This window comes from Cajanus cajan, chromosome 2, assembly GCF_000230855.2.
Source record: "Cajanus cajan strain Asha chromosome 2, NIPB_CcT2T_4, whole genome shotgun sequence".
NCBI classification, from domain to species: Eukaryota; Viridiplantae; Streptophyta; class Magnoliopsida; order Fabales; family Fabaceae; genus Cajanus; species Cajanus cajan.
Window position 1 is genome coordinate 78,820,704 of NC_138518.1, and position 14,582 is coordinate 78,835,285.

Sequence of the window (14,582 nt, forward strand, 5' to 3'; positions counted from 1 at the left end):
CGTCTCTTCAAAAGGTTCTAATGAAATTCCTGTGTCCCGCCAAAAAACACTTTCGTCTTCTTTTCCTCTTTCTTTGGTTTTCCTTTTTTTTTTTTTTACTATTATTATAATTAAAAATTAGACACTTAGCTATAATAATAATACTAAATAAATAAATAAATATTAAAAAACACTTTGTTCCTTGTATATGTAGTTTAATTATTTTAATTAAAAATAAAATATGGTTAATAGATGAAAATAAATGAAGAGTGATTTTTAAAATTAATTGAAGGAAAAGTTTATTTTAAAAAAATATATATATCAAATATTAATATTTACATGAAATATGGTACCAAAGATTTTTTCTTTTAGTTAAATAATGAGTAGTTTTTTTTAGTGTATAAATATGTTTGTGATAGTTAATTAAAAGGTAAAATTAGAAACAAATTATGGATATCGAATGGTGATACTTGTTTAATTATTGGTAAGTATATAATATAGTCTACCATATGAGCACGTGGTAAGATTGTTCCAACTTAACTCATGGTCTGAAATTCAAATTTTAGATATGCAATTGTTGTTGTGTTAAATATTTAAATGAATAACTATGCAATTATGTTAAATATTAAGAGATGATTTTATTGTTCATAACGACCTTATTTGCCTCAAACAAACTTGTCTTTCACAAAGATATGTGTAGTCTATATTAAAAGAATTATAGATTAGTAGTAGCTAAAAAAACACTTTATGTCTTGTATATGCAGTTGTTGTGCAAATTTTGCAAGTTTATATATGTTATAAAGTGATAAAATATTGAATTCATGGGGATTGTGTATTGGCTTGTGCATTATTTAATTGAAATTGGATAAAAAAGGGAACTTTCGGATTTAAAATACGAAAATATGATTTAAAAAAGATAAAATATGAGAAAATTTGAAATGATTACGTGAACAAGATAAAAAATATATATTTTAAAGATAATTGTAGGAATATAAAATCGGAAATTTTGAATAAGCAAAATAACAAAAATAGATGTTTGATAATATTTAAAAAGTATTTCATAATTAAGGTTTGAACAATTTTTTTTTTATTTAATAATTTTAATCAACGTTTTTACTATATATATATTTGAATGTGAATAACTATTCCTCATTCCCTTTCAAAATACAAAGGTGTATCTAATTGAATTAACTTTTATTATTGTGGTAGTTATGTTCAAATAATTTCATTGCATTTGTATGTTAATTCATTTGATTGATTAAACCTATTTTTGTGATTTAAAACCTAAGTCACTCCTTAAGGTTATGATATTTAGATTCATTAATAATCTTTTCCCTATAATATTGAAGATTATGAAAAATGTCAAAAAAAAATGTTTCGCATAAATAAATTACTAAGAAATTGGATCAATAGGAGAAAATGATAAAATGATCAAATAATTAAATTAAACAAAAAGGTTCTGAAGAGTTAAGCCTTGACTCCAAAATAAAACAAGACTACCCATAGGTTTTGAGTTCATATCAGGTTTGGACATTTACTTGCTTATGTAAGTGGTTTGAACATCTAAACTAAGACAATCTTGTCATCCAAGTTGTTAATTAAGTCATGTGACATTTAATAGTGACATTTCAACAACTTGCAGAATAGTAATCATTAGTTAATTAATTGTACTATTTAGGTTATGTAGTTTGAGTTAACTTAAATTAATCCAAGTTATTCTTTAATTAATTTAAATTATTTTTAAACTATGTTTAACTTAATTTGCTCCATAAGCTTTTAGACAATTATCTAATATTTGTTAAAGTATGAGATAGCTAACAATGGTTACACTTAACCATAATTAGTATAGTTTGCAACATAAGCCAACCAAATCTTATATATTGTTTCCTACATTTAATGTGTGAATTACTTTGAGATGTATGAGTGAACACCTTTAAATTTTTCTCTTTTAAAGTCTTAATTTCTTCCTTAGGGAATTTTTTCTTTGATCTTTTATCAAAAAATGATTTTTTTATGTCAAGATCCCCACCTCTTGTTTGTCTTTCTCTCAAGGAAAGTGGCGCACCATCTTCTTACTTCTCCCACCAATTTGTGATTTTCTAAAGCTTGTTCCATCAATGGATGAAGATTGAGCACATGGAGACTAGTGGAAGGATTCTTCAATCATTCTCCAATGGTTTTCAAGATTTTTTTTTTCACTCCTTTAAGGGTTCGTGATGGTCATGCATGCTCCGATTGTCCATGTGAGTAATCACTTTTTGCATCCAAATTTAACCACGTCAACACATGCACAAATAAAAATACCCACAATGTAACAAGTTTGATGAAAACAATAAATATGCAATAAAAGGAACAAAATTTAATAGTCAAACAATAATTTATACAAACAAATCAAACTATGACGCTCCCTAAATATCAACTAAATGCAATGCATTATAGTTAAAATTTTCAATTAAAAATGATAAAAAAAATAATTGCAATTGAGAGATGATTTTGAGAAAAATACAAAATTATTTTTTAAAACAATATATATACAACAAATATAAGTAAAAAGATGTGAAAGTACCATTTATATATAAATATTTTGTATTGTTGTTGATATTTAGAGTTTAGAGTTTATGGTTATATCTTAGAAATATCGATTATGTACCAACAATATTAATCAATCACAATTTTATTATATATGACTTTTAAGTATATTCTTTTTAAATCAACAAAATTTATTACATACAGCCAAAAGGTTACTTATTGATCATAATCTTATTACGTATGTCAGCTTAAAAGGATAACTCATGAAAACAACAAAATAAAAAAGTATGTTTCCGATCAACAAAAATAAAAGTATGGAGTCATTCAAGTAGAGCCAAGCAGGAAAATAAATTTATTATTGTATATTATAGTCTTCTCAAAGGAAAAAAAAAAAAAAAAAACTCTTTAAATTTGAAATGATTTTAATATATTTTATTCTTTGAAAAGTCACGAGAATGAGACCCCCTAAAACTATAACGTATAGGTTAGCACCCATCGAGCTCCCATCATATTTCACTTTGTCAAAACCAAAGCAGGAATGCTACACGTTCCGAAAAATCAATTCAACATCGTACGAAATTTTAAAATGTTTATATTTTTTTAATAAATTTATTATAAAATAATTATTTAATTTAATTTTTTATAATTTAAATTAATTTTTTAATCGATTCCGAATAGATTTCGGAATTTGAGTTCGGAGGACGTAGAAAATTTCAAACTAAAGAGAGATGGAATCCATGAGATCAAACATTGTGCAGAATTCCATGCATCGCTCTGATCTGAATGTTTGGGACCCAAATGGGCCAAGTGCCTAAAGTGCAATCCGCAAAAACTTCCCAATTCTTAGCCTTTAAGCAAAAATTTTGACCAAAAACTGTCCATATCATCTTTCCTCGATTACGATCACAAAGTAAGAAATTGTTTGAATATAAATATGACATTGTTTTTATCCTTTGAAAAATTAAAGAACCGCTCTCAAAACATTAAATAATATATATTATTGAAAAAAAATTAAATTTCACATCAACTAAAAATAAAATATTTAAATAATATATAAGTGAATAATAATCTTTATTTTAAAATCAATATATTATTTTAAGATATATCACAAAAGGTGACTTCTAATACTACGAGAATCCTAAATGTAATATATATATATATATATATATATATATATATATATATATATATATATATATATATATATTGTAATCTATTGGGAATTATTTTATTTGAGATTTAACTTTGTAATAACTTGTATTAATAAATTATTTTTTAAATGAAACTTTAATTTTAAAGTCAAATAAAATTACAAAATTAGAATGTGAGATCCATAAAACTAAGAGGAAATGACTAACAAGGTAAAACAATTTTTTGATAATACAATGGAGCCTGTTTGCCTCAATTTAATGATGAATTTAGTTATGTTAATGTTAGTCATAAAGAACAATTTAATGACTTAACGGTTGTTTAAGTTCAAAATATTTTAGGATCAAGGATTAATAAAAACACATTGATTACCAACCTGAAAAGTTATATATCCTTTAATCTTCAGTTAAAGGCACAAAAGGGCTTGAGGGAATTTAAAGTGTTTCAGTTTCATGAAATTGTAGACAACCTCATTAAGATTGAAGCATCTAGAAGTAACTCCTCCACTTTTGTGAAATTGATTTGATTTCCTAATTTGACAAGTTAACAATTATTTAATGAAGGGGAATGAGTGGTTCTTTTTAAGGGTCAAAGTCCCGAGAGTTATCAAAGAAAAATATCTACTATATGGTGATAAGTCAGTCTAAATTAAGTCATGTGATGAACAACAAAATAATCCATTTTTTCTTGTGAATTCTGAAGCAAACTAGTTATTATTTCTATGAAACTAATCCATATGAAATCAAGCTCATACCAACTTAACATGATTGAATTGATCATAATCAATCAGAATATACCAGATATTGACTTAGAAATTACAAACAGTATCGAGGGTAACTCATTATCTGTTTTTACCAAGATAAACTTGGATGATGAGATTATATCGTAAGATCCTCGTTTGTACTTATGACAATTAAGTTAGTCTAATGTGTCAAATATTTTTACTCATTTTGTTATAAATACATTTTTTTCTCTTGTTAATCATAACTGTTCGTTTATATCAATATTATAACCATTATGATTGATCTCTAAATAAACTATATTTTGTTTTTATTATCTTTTAATATAAACATAAATACAGAATTAATATACTAACTTGATTACACCTATTCTTTGATTATTAATAAAAATCAACATATTAGCTTGATAACATATGTAGTCAAATTCATATTGATATGTTAATAAAAATTGACATATTAACTTAATAATATATATAGTTCGAGTTTATATACGAACCTAATTGATATGTATAAATCAATATAATTAATCACATGGGAGGTTGGCATATCAACTTGGTAATTTAATGATGTAGTCCAGCCCACGTTATTGGTGATGCTGGAAAACTATCCATTTATCTTAGATTTTAGGAATCAGTTTTAACAAAAAAAAACCATTATTAAATATATTCAGGAAGAGTTCAAATTAACGTTAATTATACATTTCATATTAAAACGTGTAGTATGTTATTAAAAATTAATTGTAATAGAACGGGAACTAAATATATCTTTGAAAACAGAATACCTTGCCAATTGCCATAACAAGGGAACACTTTCATCCACGCCCAAGTATTTACACTTTGACTCCACTGGTATGAAGAAAAGATGAGACACAACGGCTAACTATTAAAAAGACTAGTAAAACCTCTAACATCTCACCCCTCATAAAAAAATTATAAAAAAAAACCCAGCGAGACTATTCTATGATACCATCTTTTCTAACATTCTCCTTCTAATCTCCAAGATGGCCTGGTATCTTCTCTTGAATAAATCATTAATTGCCTCTTGATATTTCTGTTCAATCATTTCTAACTCTATTTTCAACTCACTCTCATGATCACACAAGGAGGAATCAATGTCAGAATGACTAGGAAAGTTTTCTATGTCTGAAAACTTGCTCTTACAATCAGGCGATGACCCATTTTCAGATGCAAGTGAGGATTGACTCCCTCTATCAAATGCTGATTCAGCCGACATGAATGAAACCATAGACATCTTATTATCATTGAAGTCAGTAGTTGCAGAAGCATATGACATCTCAGAGCACACATCATCTGCCTTGGTAGCTATTTTAAGATCACTGCATTCATGAGCTAAAGCTTCATCAATATCCATATTATCAAGGTTTTCTTTTGCTGCTAATCTTGCGGCCGGGGTCAAGCAACTTAAATCTTCAGCCACAATTTCAATTGAATGTTTTGAGCTTCCCTTGCAATTTGCAAGCCCCAACTTTCTCTGTTGGCTCAGATGAGTCCGTTTATTATTTGGAGAAATCAAATGATCAATTGCTACACAAGGTTTCCAATCAGAAACCAAATTCATCAATAACAAATCAATTAACTCAGCTATGAATTTAACATTATGATCAGTAAGTTCAAGTTGCTCAACCATTTCACTTGAAACCGACACAGCAGTATCACTGTCAAGGTAAAATATGAAATGGATATTTCGTGCCCGTCCTGCATATAAATGCCAAAGCATATGACTTTCCATCAATAAATTTAAAACACGGTTACTAAAGTAGATTGAGCTATAAGTTATACTGACCACTGTGATCAGCTATCCGCAGAACTAATGATACAGAATTCTCATCATTTTCTTCACCTTTTAGAAAGAATATATCACCTCTCTTCTGTCTCTTTATCTCAACACATGTAAAACATGATGATGCATCATCAGTATATTTGTCAAATACAGTGATCACAGGAAGCTCATTGGTGTCACCAAGATCCATAGAAATGTCTCCACTGCGTGCACTAGCAGGACCTTCTGACACCATACAACGGCTTTCAAAGGCTCCCAATTTGGGAAGAACAATATCCGGCAATGGAAAACGACCATCCTTTGGTGAACCATTCATTTGAAGAAAGGGGTCTATCAGAAGCTCCTTGGCTGACAATCTTTGAGGGGCTGGGACAAGACATTTCTCAATGAATGATTTAATTTCTGGATCTACCACTTTAGAAAGAGCAACAGGTTTTATACCCTGCAAAGTCAAATATTGTATTATTTGTATGACCAAATAATCTCAATAATAACCTGCAAAAAATTAAAATTATCAATTATGTAATACTCACAGATGAAACTTTCTTGTAAATCTGGGCTGAGTTTCTGCATTCACTGTAAGGATACTCGGAAGTCACCAACTCAAGCATGCACATACCAAATGAATATATGTCAGCTAATTCATTGTAATTTTCATCATAGAGCTCAGGTGCCATAAACTCCGGGGTTCCTACCAGGATTACATGTGTAAAGTACAGAAATCAAACAACATCAGAACAGCGAATCAAGGAATGAAGGTCTATTGCTATTCCTATAGCTATGAGATGAAAAAAATGATTAAAATTTTGGTTAACGTTTTATCTATGCAAAGGATCAACACAGATCAATAGAAAAAATAAAGTACAGGGACACAAAAGAGCATACCAATTACACTCTTGGCATTACTTCGCTCCAAGAAAGTTGCCAGCCCCAGATCTCCAATTTTAACTTCTCCTTGATGACCATTGATAAATATATTATCACATTTCAGGTCCCTGTGTATAATCGGCGGGTTGTGACCGTGAAGATAGTTTAAACCCATCAAAATCTGTCTTGTCCATCCTTTAACAGCCTTCAAGTCAACCTTCTTGTGTTTTTTACGAAACCTAAATCACCCATTGCATCCACTAACAAGAAGTTTGGTTTCACAATAAAAGGCACAAAGAAATTAATAGCATGCATAAAAGGGATGGTGAACATACTGTTTGAGGCTACCCGAGGTAAACAACTCTGTAATTATATTAACAGTCTTGCGCTTGTCATCAATCCAAGAATTGTAGAATTTTACTATGTTATTGTGCTTCAGTGATCTCAAGAGATGCACTTCTGAGTATAGCCTATCTAAGTCACCCGGTGACTGCAACACCTCATCAATCTGAACCTGGCTCCACGCAACTTCAATTCCATTGACTTCATCAAATGCCTTGTAACTGATTTATCACAAATCATGGAAAACATATATAGCTAGAAATATACAAGGTCAACAGTCAAAGTGTTTTAATTTCAGCATAGCAAAAACAGTCCATAATAAAGTAATAGAGTTATCTTGTAAATATAACGCTTCCAGAGAGTCCAAAATAATAAAGAAATACAGATGTTAAGAAAGTATAAACAATGCATACACAGTTTTGAAGGCTCCTTTGCCGATCACTTCTTTATACTGCTATGAATGCAAAAGCAGAATTAGCTTACTGCATTGGTATGTAATTCACGGAGAAGAAACAATGATATTACCTTGATGTAGCGACAAGTTGGATCAATTTCAAGGACATCAGGATCGGGGGGTTCCAGATGCTCTGCTCCCTCTTCCGAGCCTTCTGTACCCGCCAAACTCATCTATACCGTACTATAATCCAAATCAACATCCAATTTGAAATTTCCTTCGGAATCAAATTCAAAATTCATAATAATGAACAAACAGTAGCATGAATGTCAAATCCAAAAGCAAACTAGAAAACATCACGAATAGGATGATGAATTTCAACAATGCATCAAGTTATAGTCACAATTACATAAAATTGAAAGAAGAGAAAAGCAATGTAGCTCAATTTCTCCTTATACCCGAAGAGCAGGCCCTTGGGAACTAAGTTTGTGAGAAGGAATAGGTAAAAAAAAAGTTAGAGGAAACGAAACGAAACGAAAAACCCTAATTGAAATTGGAGAATTATGTGAACAAGAGAGATACGGAAATGTGGAGAATGTGGCACGTCGTATCGCTTCTCGGGCGCCACCACTCTATTTATACTTATCCATCCATCTAATTTCTGCTCTCTAAATATCTTCACAAAATCTCAATCATTGTTTGTTCCTGTCCCCGTCAGACACATTCCACTCGCCGTCACACTCCACCGGCTCTGCACTGTCTTGTCGTTTTCCCCTACTTTTCCGGGTGCTAAATAGCACCCCTTAATGGGCCTAACAAATACAGGCCCATTGACCCAATGAGTTTACAGGCCCCAAAATAAAACACCCGTTGCAAATTGCAATTGTTGGTGCGAGCGAGCGTAATGGAGTTCCTGGACGAGGACGCGAGGCCGAGGTTCGTGTTTCAGTCCGGTGCAGCTGCGACCACCGAGCCACCAGACCCGACCCACAAACCCACGAAGCCGTTCCTCTTCGCTACACTTTCTCTCTCCTCGATTTTGCTCACTCTCTCTCTCTTCTTCCTCCAATCGGAGCCCTTCCAATCGCTCCTCTTCTGGTTCGCGCTCTCTCTCTTAATTGGCCCCTTCGCGCCTCCCTCCATCACCGGAGGCCACGTCCGCGTCGGCCGCGGCGATGTCGTCAACTTCCCCGATCCGGAGCCGGAGCCCGACGACGACAAGAAGCCTCCGCAGCGGCGATCCAAGCAGCGGAGACCGGAGGAAGCCCCCGCAGTAGGCCCGGTGGTGGTGGCGGCGGAGAAGAGAGGAGTGGAGAAGAAGGCGGCCGCGGCGGCGACGGTAGTGGAGGAGAAGGAGTGGAGCGAGGAGGACGTGGAGGTGCTGAAGAAGCAGATGGTTAAGAATCCGGTGGGGAAGCCGGGGCGGTGGGAGGCGATAGCGGCGGCGTTCGGGGGGAGGCACGGCGTGGAGAGTGTGATAAAGAAGTCGAAGGAGTTGGGGGAGAAGAAGGTGGATGATTCGGAGTCGTATGCGCTGTTTTTGAAGAAGAGGAAGGCGTTGGATAAAAGGGTTGTGGAGGAGAATGGAGGCGAGGATTCGGTGGAGAAGGTTGTTGAGAATGGGTGGAGTTCTGCGGAGGATATCGCGTTGCTGAATGCGTTGAAAGCGTTTCCGAAGGAAGCTCCCATGCGGTGGGAGAAGGTGGCTGCGGCGGTTCCCGGCAGATCCAAGGCGGCTTGCATGAGAAGATTCGCTGAATTGAAGAAAGGGTTTCGGAGTGCTAAAGCTGCGGCAGAGTGATATATTTTTTTTTGTTTCATTTTGATATCTATCTACGAGGTAAATTTATTTCTGGTTTTCTAACTTACACATTTTTTTTTTTATGACTTATGTTGATTGATTGTTTTGATGAGGCGTTCTTTGCTTCTTCTAGGTGACACTCAGATTCTGGTTGTGTAACCTTATAAAATGTATGGAACCGATCAAGATTATGTATTCGAAATTTATTATAGTGAGAATAGATATTTAATACTTCGACTTGAATCTTGGAGCTTTTCTGTTTTGCTTGTTGATTTAGCTGTGAAATTACACTTCTTCAGCTTCATGATGTTGTACTTTATGCTCAATGGATTTAGGTTTAGGTTTCAGGTTTTTCTTATTAAGGCTCACCTTGCTGCCAATCATTTCCCTAGTTTAGTTTGTGGGACTTTGATTTAACTCTTGCTTCTTCTTTTTTTTTTTTTTTTATGGGGGGGGGGGGGGGTGTCGAATGTTTTATTGTTCTTGGATTTTGGAGCATGTTTGTTACTGAGAGTTTTTATTTTATTTTAGTGTCATATTCTGTGAATACTTATTATTGTTGGCTTCTGTTTTGTGATCTCTATTGGGAAGTGAAAGCTTGTGCAATTGGTCAAGGTGCTTACAATTTAAAACATGACTAATGCCTGAGTAAGTTGTGTTGGTTTTGCTAGGGTTAGACTAAAGTTTGGGCATGTTGTGTGCTGTGCATCTTCTGTTTGTAAGCTTTACTTCCCCTTTTAACATTACTACATTTTAAGTGGGCTGTGGGGGAATTGCCTTCTTAGTTCTTATCTCTCACTTAATTTCAGTTGAGTGTTCCACATCTAATTGCTAGCACCGTATTGTGTGTATAGTCCATACTCTGTAAATAAAAGCAAGGTAGACGTGTGTAATTCTTTAAAAATAATGGGTGTCAATGTCAAATGATCTTGGAATCATTTGCATGCTGGTACAGCTGGGTTCAATTTTTCATTGTAGTATACTACTAAATAATTGATAGTTATATATCAACCACTGTTCTGAAACTTGTTCAGTTTATTTGGCTATTGGAAAGTTCCACTCCTTTTTACATTATTAAAATTTTCAAAAGCCTTTACCTAATCCGTGATTGCTTAGATTGGTTGGTTACATTAGTCTCTTGGAACTTTTCTTGTCATCTCTTACACTGAATGGCACTTTAGGGCAAAGGGGATTAAACACCATCTCTTTGATTGTCGTGGTTTATGTTGATAGTAGATTGCCTAGTTCTGCATGATTCCATACTTCATTTTGTCGACAACTTGAACTACAGAAGCGTTGCAATTAGAAAATTCAGATAACAGTTGTCATTTGATGTTGGATCTGGTTTTGCGCATTGCGTCTGGCTGACAGCTTGTGATGTTTGACCAACTTGAGTTTCTCACGTTGGAATAACGTTTCTTTTAAGAAGTCAATTTGTATTTTATCCTTTTTTTTTTAAATTTAATTAGGGCTCAAGAGGAGAGCCAAGAGACTCATAGTAGGTCTTACAATAAGTGTAGTTTATGTACATTTTTGCCTTAGTATGTATATTTTCGACCATAATTTTTTGTTTGATACACCTAAATAATTTTTTTGTCATCTGTTCCTCGTCAATCAAATTCGTAATATTAAATTGGTACTCATCACACTGAACCTTGCGCATTGATTCTCACTTCTCATAAAACTTGGTATTAGGAACGTTGAAATCTTGAATTTTCTTTTCGGGCCATTTGAGGCTGAGACACTACTTGTTGCATCTCATTTTATTTTTAATATAACAATGTATACATCTTAAGAAAATAAATTGTCATACTAATTGTGAAGATAAAATAATTTTATTTTATCACATATCTTGAGAGTATTATTTAAAAAAAAATTGATAGTCTCAATATTCGAGACAGATAGTTTGAAAATTGAAACGGAGAAATATTCTAAATCTGACAAATAAATGAAATAAGAAACCAGTTATTAAATCAATGGTACTGTAACTGATAAAGAAAAGTAATGATATTGTTAAAATAAAATAAAAAAAAAAGTAATGAGATCTACGGCAATAGATAAAAATGATACATTCAGGTTAATTGTTTTTTTTTCTGTACTTTATTGAGATTATTTTACCTTTAAATTATATATTACAAACATATCAATTGTTGTTGTTTCTTTTCTAATTTATTTTTTTACAACCTTTTCTCTGACTGTCACTCACAGTTTCTCATTGATGGTTACTTTTATTTTCACTAGTCATGTATCATCTTTGCATTAGTTTTCTCTTTCATACTTCTAATTAACTTTTTTTTTAATTTTAAAAATATAAAGGTATAGAGTATTTTTTTTTTCCACCTAGTATCTTATAAATTTTCCATATACTTTGTAAAAAGTTTCTAAATAAAAAAGTACTTAATATTTTAGAAAGAGAAAAAAGATATTTATCACACAAATCAAGTAATAGCATTAATGACACTCAATTTGACAAGTTGATGTGTTATATTTGGTTAGATTAATTGGGTTGTATGATCTCACCCAACCTATTTAGATGTACTTAATGGATCGATCCATATGACATGTCTGAATATAATCCAATAGATCATTAAATGTTATTATATCTTATATTGACAGTTAGAAATCTTCCTTCAATTAATCTTTACATTTGATAATACAATCATGCATTTTCTTCTTGTTCTAAGCCTTAATGATGATCAAGTTATACATAACCGTTTTGCTTATAAAAGGAAGAATTAGGTTATTTGGATCAATAATGAAATATTAATTTTAATTATAATTATTTTTTAAAATACATATAATTGAATAAACTTTTAAAAAGTGCTAAACAAATTTAAAAATTAATTTAACTAAGAAATAGTACCAATACATTGAAATGTTCAATACTCTAGTACTCCTAAGTCCTAACCCATTCACCATAATGAATGAAGAAAGTCAAGAAACAACGCAAAAGCAACTTAACCCATATAATAGTAAATCTATTTGACCTTGTCACTCTTTGGTACCCATATTGAAGCCACAGTCAAAGGCCTTGACTTCCAACACAAGGCCAACCCGCCCTTCTTAGATTGCACCCAATACCCTCCACCAAAGAGGCTCACCAAGAACTTGGCTTGTGAAACATTACATGTACTCATAGGAACACATTTAAAACCTTTCATGGAATAAAGCACTTCCTCCCACACCTTTCTCTCCTTTCTCTCACAAGGAAATTGCCTCACGCTATCCAAGATTCTTAACCCCAAAACCTCATTTTCTATTAGCCTCAACTCCATCTTATGCCTACCCCTTAAACCACTAGCAAGTGAATCACAAAGTGCAGTGTAGTGATGCAAAGCCTCACAGAAGAACTCCACAAATGACATGGATTTAAGCCTAGAAAAATTAAATAATTCTTCTTCCACTAAAACAACAAGCCTTGGGGACAATTTGCTAACACCATCTAAGAAAATTTTGACCAATGAGAAGCTCCTATTAGGCATCCACTGGTGTATCATACAATTGACTATAACTGTTTCACCAAGTTCAACTCCTTGAAAATCTTCTTCCCTTGCCATCACTATCTGATCAAACATGAATTCAAAGTTGATAGAAGCTGCAAACTCTTTAAGCCTTCTTCCTGTTTGTTGAATAGAAGCAACACTTCTTTGGTCCACCGTGATGGCTGTTACTCTAAGGGAAGTAGCAATCTTCCTCATTGCAAGGTCAACCATCAAGGGTGGCCATTGAATCCCCTCCATGATGTCAAAATCAATGATGTGAACATGGTCAACACCTTCTGTGGCTTCCAAGATTGCTTGGTTTGCAGTGAAATGAGAAAATTTCACATAGGGAAAAAGTTCTTGAAGAATCTGAAACACACATAAAGCATTTGTGTGTGTAGAAAAAGAACCATGTTGCGGAAATTCATACACATTTTTACTTTTATAATACAAACCCTGAGTAAAGAAAGAAGCCAACCTGTTCAATAAACCATCACCATTTTCCAAAGATGAGGCATTGTTGAGTTTCTCAATTATGTCTAAAGCAAGTGTCCAATTTTGTGCCTCAACAGCTTCAGCTCCTGTTAGCAAGAGATCAACCAAACTAGTCTCTTCCATTAGCTCTGCTTGAATTCCCTTTAAAGAAGAATCCCCTTGTTCCATTGGAACTTGCACATTTTCCTCAATATTAAGGGTGAATCCATGACACATTTCAGTTTCTAGATCCACTGTAGTAGCATAATCATTCATGAAACCATAGTCTTGTTTGGTTGTGAGCAATCCTTCCATGGACTCTAGATCAAACATTTCATCCAAGATAGTGTTTGATGATAAGAAATCTTCTGTTTGAAATGAAAATGCATTTTCTGAGATATAATCATAATCATGGAGATGATTCATATGAGGAGGGCCAAATGAGTAATCAAAATGCTCATAATCCATCGCATTCATCGATGGTGAATAAATAAAAATACAAATAAAAATGGCTTAAGGTACACTTGGTAGAAACTTAACTTGAGTACTCTTATATATAGCCAACCTAGCCTTGAATTCAAAATGATTAAACAAGTAGATAATTTTGAATTCTAAAACAATGTATTAAATTATGATGTGTATTGAAAGTTGACAAAACTACTTTCTAGAAGTAGCTTAAGTGGTAGGAATGGAGTAAGATTAGCATTATTTGCCTAGTAGGAAAGACATCTTAATGCTGTAATGTCTATAGTAACCAATGAAAATAATTACTCTCAAATACTACCTTTGAAAGTTGAAATCATTAACCCAAAATTCGTGTGTGGATAAATATGTATGTGAATATATGAGAAAAATGTATGTATCTGTTAGAAAATAATAAAAATATCTATCTCATAATATGTTAATATTGATAATCTTTTTATATTTTATATCTTTTCATATGAATTTATATTGGGAGTGTAATAAACAATTTATAATCCTATCAAAAATCTTGAAAAAGGTTGATAATTAAGTCTCAAGAATAA

The 14,582-nt window shown here is 32.5% G+C and overlaps 3 protein-coding genes across 7 annotated transcripts; 1 reads left to right on the forward strand and 2 right to left on the reverse strand.

Moving 5' to 3' along the window:
- Positions 1 to 5,158: 5,158 nt before the first annotated feature.
- Positions 5,159 to 8,536, reverse strand: WNK6 (WNK family serine/threonine-protein kinase 6). Of its 5 annotated transcripts, none has more exons than XM_020359915.3 (7): positions 7,932 to 8,536; positions 7,820 to 7,857; positions 7,400 to 7,627; positions 7,083 to 7,303; positions 6,731 to 6,888; positions 6,201 to 6,639; positions 5,159 to 6,112 (listed from the first exon to the last, which is right to left on the reverse strand). In XM_020359915.3, exons 1-7 carry the CDS (start codon positions 8,031 to 8,033, stop codon positions 5,355 to 5,357), a joined length of 1,944 nt encoding a protein of 647 aa, XP_020215504.2. In that variant the 5' UTR covers positions 8,034 to 8,536; the 3' UTR covers positions 5,159 to 5,354. The 5 variants fall into 5 exon arrangements, with proteins under 5 accessions (XP_020215504.2, XP_082925343.1, XP_082925342.1 ...); XM_083069217.1 differs by lacking the exon at positions 7,820 to 7,857 and having other exon boundaries at positions 7,932 to 8,077; positions 8,383 to 8,535; XM_083069216.1 differs by lacking the exon at positions 7,820 to 7,857 and having other exon boundaries at positions 7,932 to 8,077; positions 8,259 to 8,535.
- Positions 8,537 to 8,565: 29 nt separating this feature from the next.
- Positions 8,566 to 9,844, forward strand: MAMYB (Duplicated homeodomain-like superfamily protein). The gene is made up of 2 exons (XM_020359917.3): positions 8,566 to 9,640; positions 9,735 to 9,844. The coding sequence occupies exon 1, from the start codon at positions 8,705 to 8,707 to the stop codon at positions 9,599 to 9,601; it is 897 nt and encodes a 298-aa protein (XP_020215506.2). The 5' UTR covers positions 8,566 to 8,704; the 3' UTR covers positions 9,602 to 9,640; positions 9,735 to 9,844.
- A 2,578-nt stretch (positions 9,845 to 12,422) lies between these two features.
- Positions 12,423 to 14,132, reverse strand: LOC109799747 (protein NODULATION SIGNALING PATHWAY 2). The gene has a single exon (XM_020360366.3). It carries the CDS (start codon positions 14,032 to 14,034, stop codon positions 12,580 to 12,582), a length of 1,455 nt encoding a protein of 484 aa, XP_020215955.2. The 5' UTR covers positions 14,035 to 14,132; the 3' UTR covers positions 12,423 to 12,579.
- Positions 14,133 to 14,582: the final 450 nt, after the last annotated feature.

Coding starts and splice junctions, on each gene's coding strand:
- LOC109799747 (XM_020360366.3), bottom strand. CDS start 14,034: ATGAATGCGATGGATTATGAGCATTTTGATTACTCATTTGGCCCTCCT.
- MAMYB (XM_020359917.3), top strand. CDS start 8,705: ATGGAGTTCCTGGACGAGGACGCGAGGCCGAGGTTCGTGTTTCAGTCC.
- WNK6 (XM_020359915.3), bottom strand. CDS start 8,033: ATGAGTTTGGCGGGTACAGAAGGCTCGGAAGAGGGAGCAGAGCATCTG. Junction 7,858..7,931: donor CAACTTGTCGCTACATCAAG/GTAATATCATTG, acceptor CATTCATAGCAG/TATAAAGAAGTGATCGGCAA. Junction 7,628..7,819: donor AAAGGAGCCTTCAAAACTGT/GTATGCATTGTT, acceptor GTGATAAATCAG/TTACAAGGCATTTGATGAAG.